The sequence below is a fragment of the Megascapheus bottae genome, chromosome 36, assembly GCF_031878675.1.
Source record: "Megascapheus bottae isolate mThoBot1 chromosome 36, mThoBot2.hap1, whole genome shotgun sequence".
In the NCBI taxonomy this organism is placed as follows: Eukaryota; Metazoa; Chordata; class Mammalia; order Rodentia; family Geomyidae; genus Megascapheus; species Megascapheus bottae.
This window is the reverse complement of record NC_143544.1, coordinates 6263553-6278889: the sequence shown is the minus strand read 5'-3', so window position 1 is coordinate 6278889 and position 15337 is coordinate 6263553. Positions and strand designations below refer to the sequence as shown.

The 15337-nt window shown below is 56.0% G+C and overlaps 1 protein-coding gene across 1 annotated transcript in view; it reads right to left on the bottom strand.

Annotated features, from left to right (window-relative positions):
* Positions 1–15337, bottom strand: part of Pkd1 (polycystin 1, transient receptor potential channel interacting) — a 39509-nt gene that overhangs the window by 23757 nt on the left and 415 nt on the right. The window contains exons 2-8 of the mRNA XM_090324834.1: positions 3504–3575; positions 3311–3382; positions 3027–3193; positions 2124–2795; positions 1830–2013; positions 609–829; positions 268–383 (exon numbers count right to left, since the gene is read on the bottom strand). Coding sequence (XP_090180960.1) covers positions 268–383; positions 609–829; positions 1830–2013; positions 2124–2795; positions 3027–3193; positions 3311–3382; positions 3504–3575 — 1504 coding nt within the window. The remainder of the gene's footprint in view (positions 1–267; positions 384–608; positions 830–1829; positions 2014–2123; positions 2796–3026; positions 3194–3310; positions 3383–3503; positions 3576–15337) is intronic.

Sequence of the window (15337 nt, the reverse complement as noted above, 5' to 3'; positions counted from 1 at the left end):
TTTGGTGGTTGGTTAGTCTCATGGGCTTTTTCTGCTTGGGCTGGCTTTGAACCTCAATCCTCAGCCTCCTGACAAGCTAGCATTTACAGGCAGGAGCCACTGCGAGAACCTTTTTCCCCCCGGTGCCAGGACCTGGCACAAGCTAGGTAGATGCTCTTACCATAGAGCCACACCCCAGTCCCCAACTTGACTTTCAAAGAGACAGCAGCTGGGTAAGGCAAGGCCTCTGGAGGCACAGGAATTCTCCTTCAGAGAGGGCTGGCCTACCTCCAAGGGCTGCTGAGGGGCTAGGAGGGCCTCCTGCTGTGCCAGTGGCCTCAGGGGTCCCTGCAGGCCCCCGCCAGGCACTCCCTCGAGGAAGTTCTCAGCGTCCCACACGGGGCCTGGAGGTGGTGAGTACGCAATAAGGCTCCAATGCCAGGCCGAAGGGACAGCGGGGAACGTCCAGGGCGGGGCCCGACCCAGCACTGAGCCAGCAGCAGCTGCCCCCCTCCTGACCCCTCCATCTGCTGTTTTGTTTTTCCTGGTCCAGCCTCATCCCGGGAATAAGAGCATCAAAGGACAAGTGAGGGGAGAAGCAGCAACAGTGGCTCTGGGCACCCGCACACCTCCAGGCCGCAATTCACAGACGTAGCTGTGGGGTGCGGAGCACAGGTCTGTGTTGCACTGCCCAGCAGGCCCCAGCCGCACACAGTGCTGGGCCGTGGCCGGGTGTGGCTCTCCTGGCAGCCAGTTCTGGCAACTCTCTAGGCTGAAGGGCTCGCCCTGGGGCGCCGAGCCTGCCTCTGCACCCTCCACGGAGGAGAACCCGATCCATACGTCCAGGCTCCTGTGGGAAGATGGCCGCTCAGTGAGCATCGGTCCTCACGGCCCCCTCCTCCCCGCACCCTGCTGATGGGACCTGTCACCTCATTCCCCACACGGCAAGCAAGCCTCACTAACTGAAGCCCGTAGCTTATGCCTATGGGACTGGTGGGCACAGCCTGAAGCTCTGACACTGTCTCAGGTCTGAGGGCCAAGGGCCGCCCCCACGGTGGCCTGGAAGAGGCTCCTGCTGCAGCCTCTGGAGGCCAAGTTATCCAACAGGAGCCAACGACACCTCTGCCAAGGTGGGAGCCCCACCTGGAGGTAGGCCGTGTAGGTGCACGGCCAGGCGTGGGTCTGGGTCGGGCCAGGAATGGGGAAGAGCCAGGTGGTAGCTCCTGATCACCATGTTAATGTCACCATTAACTACATGACTGGAGAAGGACTCCACCACGGTAGGCCTAGATGTCCCCTCTGGCCACTGCTAATGCACAGGATCCGTCCAGATCCAGTACACGGACCCCAGGAGAGGTGGGATCTAATCTCACCCCCACCTCTCCCCAGACAAGAAGACTGGAGTCACCAAATGAGAGCTTGGCCCATGGCAGATCTTCACAAGGCGAGCCACAGCCCGGAAGCCCGGTGTGCTCTCCAGTGCTCTGTGGCAGCCCCGGCCCCTTCTGGGAGGGGCATAATCATGAAGCCATGAGAAGCACGGCCCCACAGGTGCCCCAGAACCAGCCCTATCCATGGGGCTCGGCTCCTCCCGGAAGGGAGGGGACAGACCAGGGGCCTGAGCCCAGCTGCCACTGTGCTGCATTCAAGACTCCGGAAGGCTGCTCCCCTTTGTCCCCACAGAGCTGCTGAGAACATCTGCATGGCAGGTCATGCCCCTCATCTCTTCTTCTTCTTCACAAGCTTTGGACTCTGCTAGCATTGCAGCATCCTAAGTGAATCCTCCCCCCCCCCCCGCCACTTCCCGGCTCCCATCTGCCTGTAGCTTTTCTGGGAGCTGGGGCAGGCACCTGGTAACCTGGGAGACCAGGAAGTGCTGGATGGCAGGGCTGTCCACCATAGCCAGGGCCGCCCCAGCCCAGGTTCGGCATTGTTCCTGTGCCTGCAGCCAGGGTGCCTTCTCTGCCACTAGGCGGTAGCAGTGTCCGTTGCCAGGAAAGATCTCTGTGTCGGAAGGGCAGAGTGGGTGCACCACTGGGGGACAGTAGACAGAAAGCAGGGCACACCTGTGAGTCTGTGGCCGAAGCACCAGGCTCTGCCTCTCTCGGGAGTCCAGAGGAGCTGAGGAGCGGGAGGGTGCCTACCTTGCGCTGGCTCCTCCCCCAGGGCCAGGATGCTGTAGGTGGCCTCAAGGGCTGAGCCTCCACGGTTCCGGATGCCAAGGTGGAGGCTCTCCCCACTGTGCACAGAAGACGGGCACACGAGCTCCAGGGCAGCAGGTGCCGCCTCTACACGCACCTCTGTCCCCAGCAGGGCTGAAGCAGACCCCACGGCCAACACAGCTGTCACGTGATAGTGCCCAGGCAGGGTGTATCGGTGGGTGGCAGCTGAGCCAGGCACCTCCACTCCAGGAGAGCCATCTCCAAAGTCCCAGAGTGTGGAGCTGATAGGCAGAGGGGCAGTGATGTGGAAGGCTGCTGGCCGACCAGAGGCCAGGGGTCCGTGGGGCCCCACCAGGGTGGCCCCCGGGGAGGCAGGGAAGACGTGCTGGAGAAGTGTGGGGCCACTGCAGGTGGGGCTGGGGGGTTGCAGGGGGCTGGAACAGAGGGACAGGCAGGCTGCGGAGGTGTTGGAGAGCTGGAGTGCCCCACACAGACACTGGCCCTGCTCTGACAGGGCTGCGAGGCCCTTGCCAGCTGAGAAGCAGAGGGCACTGCAGGCCTCAGGCTCCAGGGGGCCTTCATGGGCAGAGGAAAAGGCCCCCACTGCCATGGCGCCCGTGCTGTTGTCAGGGAGGCAGGCGACATACTTCTCACCTAGGACAGACAGACACATGGGTTGAAGGCCGCCTCTTGTCTCTACTTTGTGGTCCCATCAGCCTTCCCTAGACTCCAGGTCAGACGCCACCCCGTAACCCGGCCCTCTCCAAAGAGGCCTCCTGATCCCCAGAAAGGAGGGCTTTCCCCAGGCTCCACCAGACCGGGGAATCCCTAAGCCTGGGTCCCGCCCAGCCGTCAAGGGCAGAACCCCCATCACCCTGCACTTACCACAGCCTCCACGCAAGAGGGCGACACTGAGGGGCTGGCCAGTCAGGGGGCTGGGCCCAGCACACGTGGCCACCGTGGACTCAACCATGTGGACTTGCTGCTCCTCCACCCAGCGTGGCAACCAAAACAGACCACAGTCACACTCAAACGGGTTCCCGCTCAGGTTTCTGCAAGGGAGGGGTGGGGGTGGGGCACCAGGCCAGGAGAGGAGGGTCTGTTCTCCAACTTCAGAGGCCAGGATGGGAGGGAGGGGACCACCTACCACCAAAGGCAAAGCAACTTACATTTCACTTAAATTAAATAAATTAGCAAATACTCCTTCTTCTAATGTAGAAATCTTGTTGTCACTTATATCCCTGGGAAAAAAAGGAAGATGAAGCCGTGTGACCCAAGTCCTCTAACTCTACAGGGGCACCTGAGTAACTGGCATGTTAGTCTGGCGGAGCCAGAACACAGGGCAGGAGAGGCGACACTCACAGCTCCACCAGCGCAGAGAGGTTTGCCAGGAGCCCGACGTCCAGCGTCTGGAGCAGGTTGTGGGAGAGGTCCCTGAGGAGCAAAAACACCCACGGGTAGGGCAGGAGCTCCAGGCTGGCCACCGCTGTCCTAAGTCCCACCCCCAGGCATTTCCTTGAACTATGACACAGGCTCCCACCCCCTGTGTGCCCCTTCCCAGGGGCAAGGAGAGTGCTTTTCTGACGAAGGACCTGAATGAACTCATCCGGGGAAACTGAGGCAGCAGAGCCAGAGCCCTGGACACCCTGCACCCATCTTCTCAGTGCACCAAGTCCTGCAAAGCACAGCTGCGCAGAACCACTGACCCTGGGCACCTGGACAGGCAGGGGCCCTCTGCTAGCCCCTGTCTCTAGCCTCTTCCCCACACCAGAGGGCTGACTTGGGCCACTGTCCAGATGGGCTGCAGGATGCAGCAGGCAGGGAGGGCCCACCTGCCAGTGGAGGAGCGCCCCCTCAATGTCCCCAAGACACAAAGAAGAAGTAAACAGAGAAGACTAGTGGATGACCCTCAAGCTGCAAGTCAGGACAGATTAGGGAAAAGGAGACATGAGGAACATCCACCAGGAATTCAAACACTGTATTGAGTAGGTAACAGAAATACATAAGCACAGCTAGGCGCCGATGGCTCACGCCTGTAACCCCAGCTGCTCAGGAGGCTGAGACCTGAGGATCACAGTTCTAAGCCAGCCTGGGCAGGAAAGTCCTTGAGACTCTTATCTCTAATAAACTATTCAGAAAAAGCTGCAAGTGGCACTGTGGCTCAAGTGGTAGAGCGCTGTTAGCCTTGAGCACAAAGAGGCTCAGGATTAGTTAGCATGCAGGCCCTGAGTTCAAGCCCCATGACTGACAAAAACAAAAACAAAAACGGGAAGTAGAAGTGTGACTCAAGTGGTAGAATACCACCCTTTAGGAAAAAAGCCAAGCAGGAGCACAAGGCTGAGTTCAAGCCCGAGTACCACCACCACCATGGGGGTGGGGGAGGGAAGAACAAGATCAACACACCCAGCTAAGGCCACACAGGCAAACTCAAAAAAAAAAATGGTGAATAAAGTCAGGAAAGAATCGACATAGTCAAGCCAAGTACAGGGACATGTGTCTGGTCCCAGCCTCGGGAGGCTGGGGCAGGAGAAAGCAAGGCTGGCAACTGCAATGTAGACTCTACCTCAATGAAGAACAGTTTGCACACTCAGCACTTCATTAAGCTAAGCCGGGGGGCCGGGGATTTGGCCTAGTGGTAGAGTGCTTGCCTAGCATGCATGAAGACCCGGGTTCAATTCCTCGGTACCACATACATAGAAAAAAGCCAGTAGTGGTGCTGAGGCTCAAGTGGTAGAGCTCTAGCCTTGAGAAAGTCCAAGGACAGTGCTCAGGCCCTGAGCTCAAGCCCAGGACTGGCAAAAAAAAAAAAAAGACTAAGCCGGGACTTTCCCTTGGCTGCAGCCATGGTGGCAGAGAACCCTGTGGTGCAAAGTGACCAGGCTACTGGTCAAGCAGCGGTGGCCCTGAAAACGAGGGTGAGGCAGACCCAGGTGAATAGTGGGGCACCTTGCCTTCGCTTCTCACGTGGAGCACCGGGAAGCTTTGCAGCCCAGCTTCCAAATGAGAGCGCAGAGCTCCAGATGCTCCTCCACATCCTACTCACTCAGAAGTCTGCCCTGCATGACAGCTGCCGGGGTCGGGGGAGACAGGTCAGGGAGCTTGCACTCCCTCTCCCCCCACACTCCCTCGTCCACTGAGGCTGACCACAAAACCAGAAGCAGCACTGAGGCAGCACTTCTCTCCACAAGATCTCAGGGACTGAACTGTGAAGCTCCCTGGCCCAGGAGGCTCTGAGCAGGAGCCAGGTGCCAGTCCCGCATGGCGACCTGTGCCCTAGGGGAGAGCTACTGCTACCACTGTGGCTACAGAGCCCGGAGGAAGGCCTGTCTTCAGCAGCCTCGAGCCCCCGGATAGCAGCTTTTCTACCCATCTGGCTTGCTGTGACTGTTAGGGTCCTTGCCACAGTCCCTTCCCATCTGATGTCACCCCGGTGGGACAACCTAACCCTCCACTGGGGCTCCCTGAAAAGATCATGGAGGGGACACAAGCAGATGCTGGGGGCCCTGGCAGAAGGGACACAGAAGCAAGGGCACCAAGGCTGGTCAGACAGCAACCACAGGCCCTTGACCCACCAGTTAGTCTTAAAGCCTACCTGGGAACACCTGGGTGCTCCAGGGCCCAGTGGGAGCCGTCCTCCCCTAGGGACTGTCCCCCAGGGCAGCCAGATTTGTGCAGTGGATGGACCTGGGAACTGCACACACAGAGGGGACAGGCAGACACACGCCCATGTCTTAGGAGACAGCCTGGCAGGCTGTTCCCCACTGCTTGTACCACTGGTGTGTAGCTGCAGGTTTGTGACACTGGTAGGAAACATGCAGGCCTGGCCTCTGCTGCAAGCAGCTGGCAAGGTGTTGTGGAGGGGTGAATGACGACCCCTGCAGTGCCCACACCTGGGCCCTTCTCCCTCTGCCTTCTCCCTGCCATATCAGATATTCCAAAGGAGCGCTTATGTGCCCAGGGCAGACACACCAGGCTGCCACCTGTGCAACCACCTGGCCTCCCCTGGGAGTGGTCCACAGGCTCACACCTACAGGGTCCCAACTCTTCCTGATAAAAGGAGAAGACGGGCTCCTCACCCTCCCCTGAGCTCATCCCCAGGCAGTGGGGTGACACCATGAGGCAGGCTTCTTGGGTGTGTTTTCTGGAGAGATGGGAGCGACAGCAAGTGTGTAAAGGTGAGCACTGGTGTGTGCAAAGATGAAGACCCTAGAGGGTCCTGCGGGCACTTACAGAGCGCAGGGCAGTGCTCAGGGCCATCACTCTACAGCTGCAGCAACAGAGGCCCCAGAAAGCTGGAGCCCTAGCCAACAGCTAAGCAGCCTCAGTTTCCTCCTCTGCCAAGGCAGGGAGTGGTTTGGTTGCCTGTTCCCCAATCCAGATGCTGAAAGGGAGGGTGGCCAGTTGGAGCCCCCAAGGAAACATCTGCACATTCCAGACGTATGTGGTCAGCAGGCGGGCGAGTGCCACGGCCGGCACCGCCGCCCCACACTGGCTGGCCGCTGTGCTGGAAACAGGGATGGGGGAACAGCTCGAGGGGCGGCCTGTGGACGACGTTATGTAACCCGTTCTGCCCCAACTGCCGCCTCCTCCCTTGGGCCAGGGAAGTGAAGGAGGAGGGCTCCTCTCCCTGGAGGAGCAGGCTCCTCTCCGCAGCAAGGGGAGCCTCCACACATCCAGAGCAGGGAGGAGAGGCCACGGTGAGGGCTGGGCCCCTTGCCTTAGGTGGCAGGGACAGAGCCCCCACGTGGCCTAGATCACGGTGCCTTTCAACACTAATGGACTTTCCTTCTGGGAGCCCAGCAGCGGAGCCGGTGTGAGTTCAACATCCTCACACTGTTTTCATTCCCTTTGCTTTTTGTTCCCTTCTATTTATGGCAAGTGAGGCTGGCTTCCAGGGCCGGAAATGATGTGTAAGTTAATGAATTCAAGTTTAGGAAAGAGAGCTGAAGAAAAACACAAGGAGTGCGCTGGCGGCAAGAAGGCAGAGGCGGACTCTCCGCTACACCTACCCAACTGTTTCCCCGGGAGAAGAGGCAGGGAGGAGGGCAGACCCACCCCCACTCTGCCACCACACAACCCCTCCCACCTTGTGTGTGCCACACAAGGCCCTAACAAGCAGGAGGGGAAGGGCCACCAGGGCCCAGAAGCAGACACAGGAGGGTCCTGTGGAGATGTGAGCCCATGAAACCAGAGGACCTTCCATTTCCAGGTGCAGGCTCAAGGAAAACCCCGTGTGACACGGTGCTCTGCACCCCTCAACACAGACACAGAGTGCTCCACAAACGATGAGTGCCCGCCTACCTGAGCTCCTCCGGAAGCCCTCAGGCCTGAGCCTGAAAGAACAGGATGAGAGTGTGAACACGGGGTCCTCTTACACTGGGGGATCAGAGTGTGAAGATGGGGTCTTCTTACACTGGGGGATGAGAGTGTGAAGACGGGGTCCTCTTACACTGGGGGATGAGAGTGGGAGGACGGGGTCTTCTTACACTGGGGGATGAGAGTGTGAGGATGGGGTCTTCTTACACTGGGGGATGAGAGTGTGAAGATGGGGTCTTCTTACACTGGGGGATCAGAGTGTGAAGACGGGGTCTTCTTACACTGGGGGATGAGAGTGTGAAGATGGGGTCTTCTTACACTGGGGGATGAGAGTGTGAAGACGGGGTCCTCTTACACTGGGGGATGAGAGTGTGAGGATGGGGTCTTCTTACACTGGGGGATGAGAGTGTGAAGACGGGGTCTTCTTACACTGGGGGATGAGAGTGTGAGGATGGGGTCTTCTTACACTGGGGGATGAGAGTGTGAGGATGGGGTCTTCTTACACTGGGGGATGAGAGTGGGAGGATGGGGTCTTCTTACACTGGGGGATGAGAGTGGGAGGATGGGGTCTTCTTACACTGGGGGATGAGAGTGTGAGGATGGGGTCTTCTTACACTGGGGGATGAGAGTGTGAGGATGGGGTCTTCTTACACTGGGGGATGAGAGTGTGAAGACGGGGTCTTCTTACACTGGGGGATGAGAGTGTGAGGATGGGGTCTTCTTACACTGGGGGATGAGAGTGTGAGGATGGGGTCTTCTTACACTGGGGGATGAGAGTGGGAGGACGGGGTCTTCTTACACTGGGGGATGAGAGTGTGAGGATGGGGTCTTCTTACACTGGGGGATGAGAGTGGGAGGACGGGGTCTTCTTACACTGGGGGATGAGAGTGGGAGGACGGGGTCTTCTTACACTGGGGGGATGAGAGTGGGAGGACGGGGTCCTCCCGCACTGGAGGTTGAAAACAGGGTAACCCCCAGGAAGCTGCTCATGTCCACCAACCGGGCATTCACAAGAGCAGGTGGAGGAAGGGTGGCAGGGCTTTGTGCCCCACCTGTGGCTGTGGTAGTCCCTAAGGCTGGGCTGGGGCATGCGGGGAAGCGGGCTCACAACCCTGGCTCTCCAGGGGCTGTGGTGGTCTGGGCAGGTGCCTCAGTCAGTGCAGGGCGGTAAAGTCCTGTGGAAACTCCAGAGCCCAGAGGCCTCTCCACTCGCAGCTGAGTGGTGCTTCTACGTATATATAATAGGAACGCTGGCCTGATGTCCATGCTGAACAGAGGAGAGATGGTTCTTTCTGCCTTGCCCTGGACAACAGCCTTGCCAAGGTGGCCTTTTAGAATCTAACCCTCCTTTCCCAGCAAGTGCTGAAGATGTCACTGTTTTGCCAGGGACCTATAGACCACCAGGGAAAGAACGCCCTGCTTACCTAGGCCCCAAGTACAGGCCCTCTCTTTGGCATGAAGCACTAGGGCACCATAGGGCCCCTTGGTGAAGACAGCTGCCAAGCCAGAGAGAACGAGGTGTTCCCAGAAAGGACATGAGCTGCATTTTCCAGCTGCGTCGTGTCCTGCAGGGAGACAGGCTCACACCCCGTGGCGTCCCGGAGTGCCGCCCCGCCCACAGCTGCACCCACACCAGGCCAGCTGGAGCCCAGGCCAGGCCAGACCAGGCCCAAGCACACAGCCCAGACAGACGCCACCCCAGACGGCAGCAGCAGAAGGATGTTTTCATTCCAGAGAGCAAGGCAGGCTGGTCGTCTGGGCTCCTGCTGCTGGCGCTGGCCACCAGTGTTCCAGAAAGGAAAATGTGTCTCCATCCAAGATGACTTCCTCGGTTGAAACCCAACCCCAGTCAGGATTTCCCTTAGGAGCTGGTTTCCATACTTCATGGCCTTTGGCAGAGTACCCCAAGGTGGGGAGCAGAGGCAGCAGCAGAACCACCCCTCCTGCCCAGGGAAGCTCAGGGCAGGGCTGGCCCGGGCAGGAGCCACATCTGGCAATGGCCAACCAGTTAGCTGTCACAAGATGGCAGCCCCAAAGTCAAGGTTCATGGGCTGGTGGGACAGACAGAGGAAGGCAGAAGGCTCAACAAGACGCCCACAAAAGGAGCGGAGAAAGAACAGAGGTGCATGCAGCCTGGCACAACCTTCCTCCAAGGCCGAGCGATGCCAAGTCAAGATACCACACCAGTGGATGTGAGTGATGGCAAGGCACATCGGGCACCCTGAGCAGAACTGGGTTCTCCAAGGGGGGGGGCACCAGTCACTGATGCCTAACACAACCTCACTGCCACGTACACACCCTGGGTCAAAAACAGAGGCGAGTGACTCTCAGCCAAGGTCACATAGGAAGCAGAGGAGCTGAGGGCTGAACCCGAGCTTGACACCAGGCCTGCGGGACTCCCTTTGGGAGTCAGCTGAAGCGACTAGAGTAGAGATGACCAGAGAACTCGGGGGGTGGGGGAGCAGGCAGAAGGACCAAGGGACTGAAGCAGCCACACCGGGCCTATTCCAGAGGCCCCACTGCCACCTCATCCTACGTCTATGAACCAAGACCTCAGTGCCATGTTCTAGGCTGAATGTGGGATTTTGGGGTGACTCTGGGGTGTGCCAAACATATAACACCTCTGTTGCAATTTACTCTGTATGAGTTAAGAAATGACCCAGCCTCCAGGAGTCTGTTTCTTGGCCTATAAAATGGATTTAAGAGCTGCTCTAACCCCACAGTGCCAGTGAGGCGTCAGAGAGAAAGAACACTAAGAGACAGCACGGGGCCAGACAAGACATTTACCAAGGGAAAGAAGGAAGGACTTGTGTCTTCCTAGATATTCTCCGAGATTTAAAAAAAATAAGTAGAATTGTATATTATATAAATTCTACCACTCAAAATACACATTTAGGGGTTTTTAGTGCCTTTGCAGGCTAGGTATCCACCATTAATACATGCCACACAGTGTCACCATCCCCCTTGGCCTATTCGGGGTGTTGCCTGTCAAGTTTGCTGGGGTTTTGTTTTTTACATTCCTGGGGCTTGATGAACTCAGGGCCTGGGGGCTATCTCCCTGAGCTTTTTTTTTTTTTTTTTTGCACTCCGGCAAGGAGCATGGCCTAGTGGTAGAGTGCTTGCCTAGCATACACGAAGTCCTGGGTTTGATTCCCCAGTACCACATATACAAAACAAAGCTGGAAGTGGGCTGTGGCTCAAGTAGTAGAGTGCTAGCCTTAAGAAAGCCCAAGGACAGTGATTAGGTCAAAAAAAAAAAAAAAAAGGCTAGGCTGGGAGTTTGGCCTAGTGGTTAAAGTGCTTGCCTAGCATGCATGAAGACCCGGGTTCGATTCCTTGGTACCACATACATAGAAAAAAGCCGGATGTGGTGCTGAGGCTCAAGGGGTAGAGCTCTAGCCTTGAGAAAGTCCAAGGACAGTGCTCAGGCCCTGAGCTCAAGCACAGGACTGGCAAAAAAAAAAAAGGCTAATACTGTACCACTTGAGCCACAGCACAACTTCCAGCTTTTTCTGTGTATGTGGCACTGAGGAATTGAACCAAGGACTTTATGCATGCTAGGCAAGCACTCTACCACGGAGATACATTCCCAGCCTAGTTTGTTATTTTAGGGAGCCCAGGTTGGCCTTGAACCCACAATCCTCTTGCCTCCACCTCCTGAGTGCAGATATTATAGGTGTGGACCATTAAACTCAGTTCATTGTGATTTTTTTTTTCTTTGCCAGTCCTGTGCTTGAGCTCAGGGCCTGAGCACTGTCCTTGGACTTTCTCAAGGCTGGAGCTCTACCTCTTGAGCCTCAGCACCACTTCCAGCTTTTTTCTACATATGTGGTACCGAGGAATCGAACCTGGGTCTTTGTGCATGCTAGGTAAATATTCTACCACTAGGCCAAACCCCAGCCCCTTCACTGTGATTTTGATTTGATTTGCATTTCCTTCATGTACTGAGCATCTTTTTTGTAGTAGTGGTGAACTACCCGTTCAGATACACTCAGATGCCAGTCCTGCACCCACAGGGTAGAAGATCTGTAGCAGCCCCGGGACCCTGCAACTGTTCTTGCAGCACTGTCCTCAGGGTCACTGCACATTGCTGGTTCCTGGGGCTCAGCTGCTTATGAGCCTGGAACCAACCGCAGAAGATAGGTCTGGCTACGGTGGAGAAGTTTCTTTGCATATAAAATAGGGATCAGCAGGTCCTCGTGGCTCACACCTGTAACCGTAGCTAAACAGGAGGCTGAGATCTGAGGACTGCAGCTGGAAGCCAACCCAGGCAGAAAAGTCTCTAAGATACTTATCACCAAAAAAGCCGGAAGTGGCACTGTGGCTCAAGTGGTAGAGTGCTAACCTTGAGCAAAATGGAGTTCAGGGACAGTGCCCAGGTCCAAAGTTCAAACCCCAGGACCAGCACAAAAAAATAAAAATAAACGGGGGATTGTAATCTCCCCTCCCCTCAGCTGAGCAGCCACATTCAGTTGCTCCTTGTCCACATTTTTGGGAAACTTTCATTTTGTGTCTAAATAGGAAACAAATGTTAGCCTCACATTCATATTCTAAATTCCCCACTGTGGCATCCTATGCCAGCCAAAGTTCAAAGGTTTAAAGGCTAGGCCAGGAGTACTTGAAAAATGCCATCCTCCCCTACCTCTCCACACAGTAGCCAGATTTTCTACTTATTTCCTTATCTCCTTCATTTCTTTTCTTTGTTGTAGGGCTTGAACTCAGGGCCTGGGCACTGTCCCTGAGCTTTCTCACTCAAGGCTAGTGCTCTACCACTTGAATCAAAGTGCCACTTTTTTTTTTTTTGGCCAGTTCTGGGGCTTGAACTCATGAGCTGGGCACCATCCTTGAGCTTCTTTTGCTTAAGGCTAGCTCTCTACCACTTGAGCCACAGCACCAGCTCTGGCATTTTCTGTTTATGTTGCACTGAGGAATCAAGCCCAGAGTTTCATGCCTGCTACCACTAAGCACTCTACCACTAAGATGACAGGCTTGAGCCACCTGCACTTAGCCAGCCAGAATTCTTTCTAGAAGGACCAGTAGTTAGGAGTGTTGCTCAGGAGTACAGAATCTGTCTAGAAGATGCCAGCCACCCTGCCTCTTTCCTGGAACCCTTAAGATGTCTTCCGATAAAGACCCTACTTCCCACTCCTCTATCACCTCATGTCCCTGGGGCTCAATGAGACTACTCTCGGAACCAGTGACGCTGATCAAGACACACTATGAAGACTCACGTCTGTAACCCTGGCTAGGCAGGTGGCTAGGTGAGGACTGTGGTCAATTAGAAATCAGCACAGGTAGGAAGAGCCTATCTCCAATTAACCACCAAAAAGGTGGAGCAGGAGCCTCAAGTGAAAAGGCTAAGGAACAGCATCCAGGCCCTGAATTCAGGCCCCTATACCAACACACACCTAAGGAAAGTGAACAGTTGAACACACCATTTACTAGGACTAAAGAATCATTCCAAACCAGGGGCTGGTGGTTCACACCTCTAATCCTAGCTACTCAGGACACAGAGATCTTGATGATCATGGTTCGAAGGCAATCCATGTAGTAAAGTCTATGAGACTTTTGTCTGCAGTTAACCACCAGAAAACCTGAAGGGGAGCAGTGGCTCAAAGTGATAAGTACTAGGATAGCTTTGAGCAAAAAAAGCTCAGAGACAGCACTCAGGCCTTTAGTTCAAGCCCCACAACTGACCGACATACACACACATGCACACATGCACACACACACACACACACACACACACAGCACACACAGAATCATTCCATGCTTTAGAGGTGTTTTGAGTGTTACATATCACTCCAAAACACAGAAAAGCTTGCAGGATGCTGGAATTTGGCTCAAAACTTGTGGCAGGGTCAAAAGGGAGAAGAACATGAGATTCGCCACAATGTTCTGCCTACTTTTCTCCATAACAAAGCTTTAAATTCTCCATAGCAAAGCTTAAAAATAGCAGAGCAGCAACCTTTGCCAGTAACGTCATCTTGTTCAAGCTGCCATATCCTGGAAGCATCATTTTAACCCAAGAAAGGCTGTCATCCTGCCTTACTTCCAGCTGGCTGAGGAGCCACAAATGGAAGGCCTGCACCCCAAAGAAGACTGCTAGTGGCAGTGAGAAGCTAACCTTGCTGCACCATGGCCTGGGAAGCTGCAGTCCCTGGCTTCTCTCATCTCTGAGACCTACCCATCTTGCCGAGAGTCTGCAGGACTGACAATCCATCACAGACAAGGGCCTGGGGGCCAGCAGGAAGGAGTCTCTACACCTGCCCTTAAGGCCCTAGTTTCCTTTGTGTTCCCTTTGGAAATCTCCCAGGAGCAGCTTTGGGAGTATATGCGGAATCTCCTCCATTACTCACCCCCCTGCCTACCTGAGCCCATGCTGAAGTCCCACCGATCACAGATGGGCTAGGATCCCTGAGGATCCTCCCAGATCAGGCTAGGCTAGGCTACCAGGGGCTTCCTCCTCCAAGTCTCCCAAACCAGTCAGGACAAGGCCTGGGTGTTCCTATAAACAGAAGACCTTAAAGCCCCCCAATTTTAAATCAGTGACTAAGCACTCACTGACGCCTTGGTATGTGCCTTTCCTAGTCCCTAAAATTCATGAGACAACCCCTTGGCCAGTAAGGCCCCTTTACCAAAACCCAAGACACACAAGGTAATGGCTCATGCTCCACACTGTGCAGAGCCTGGGATGCTGCAAGGCCCCTGACAGCTCCTGTGAGACCAATATAGGTGTAACAGTGGCAACAGAGGTTGAGGACGCAGGAACCAGCCGGAGCCAGGCCTCACTCCCAGAGCAGCCAGCCAACAGAGACAGAGGTGCCCTCAGCCACAGCATCCAGAAACAATGGGTGGCATGAATCTGACGCAATTCTATGAGCCCTGCTGGCAAGCAGGAGGGGGGCATCTCCACAAACAGGCCTGCGGCATGAACACTTCCAGTTAGGGAACACAATGACAAGCCCAGCAGGCCCCAAACACAGCTCCTAACTGGCCCCCCAAAACTTGCCCTTTTCCCACATCCAAGAACACAGGGCAAAACCCCAAGGACACAGGACTCCCTGTGTGGCCCTCCGTGGAGCCATCCAAGAGTAGTACAAAGCCTAATGTCGGGGGCCCATTTGTGGTATGGATGTAAGAAGCTCCCTGCCCCCCCCCCCATTCCAGCAGGAGTTCCTGAAACTGAGATGCCTGGAAGTGCCCACAAAATTCTGAGCCTCTCCATCCCTGGAGATCCATGCCTGCAATCCTGTTCTCTACATCCTTTCCAGTCCAACCCTAGGTCGTGGGCACTGCACAAGGCCAGACCCTAGGGATTCTTAGGCAGACTGAGATACCTGAAACACATTGCGTCATCTCAACTCCAAATCCACTTCTTCACCAGCAGTGATTTGACTGTGCTTATTCCTTCTCCCCCCCCCCCAGCAAGGGTTAAAGGGTTAAATTCTCTCAGAAAAGCCTGCTGGGAATACAAACCAGACAAAGCCTGGGTTCCCAGGATAACGCCGCGAGGACGGAGCACCTGAGGCCTGTCAAGGCCACAGTCCACCTGTGGGTCCATTCCCACCCCGGCCCAGCCCCGAAGCCGGCGGCTGCCCTGACCCGTCCCGCCCGGCCCCCGCCCCAGCTTACCCGGGGCCAGCTCTTACATACACACCCTTCAAATCCTTACCGGGGGTCTAGCGAGCACCGCAGAAAGGGCCCAGCCCCAGGCAACAACCCTACAAGTCTCTCGCCCAGGGGTCTCTTAATTAGCGCGTTCCTCCCTCTGAGCCACCGCCACCGCCACCTCCGCCGCCACCTCCACCTCCGCCTCCGCCTCCACCTCCACCTCCACCTCCGCCTCCCCGCCCCGCCCGCCCCGCCCCGTCAGCTGG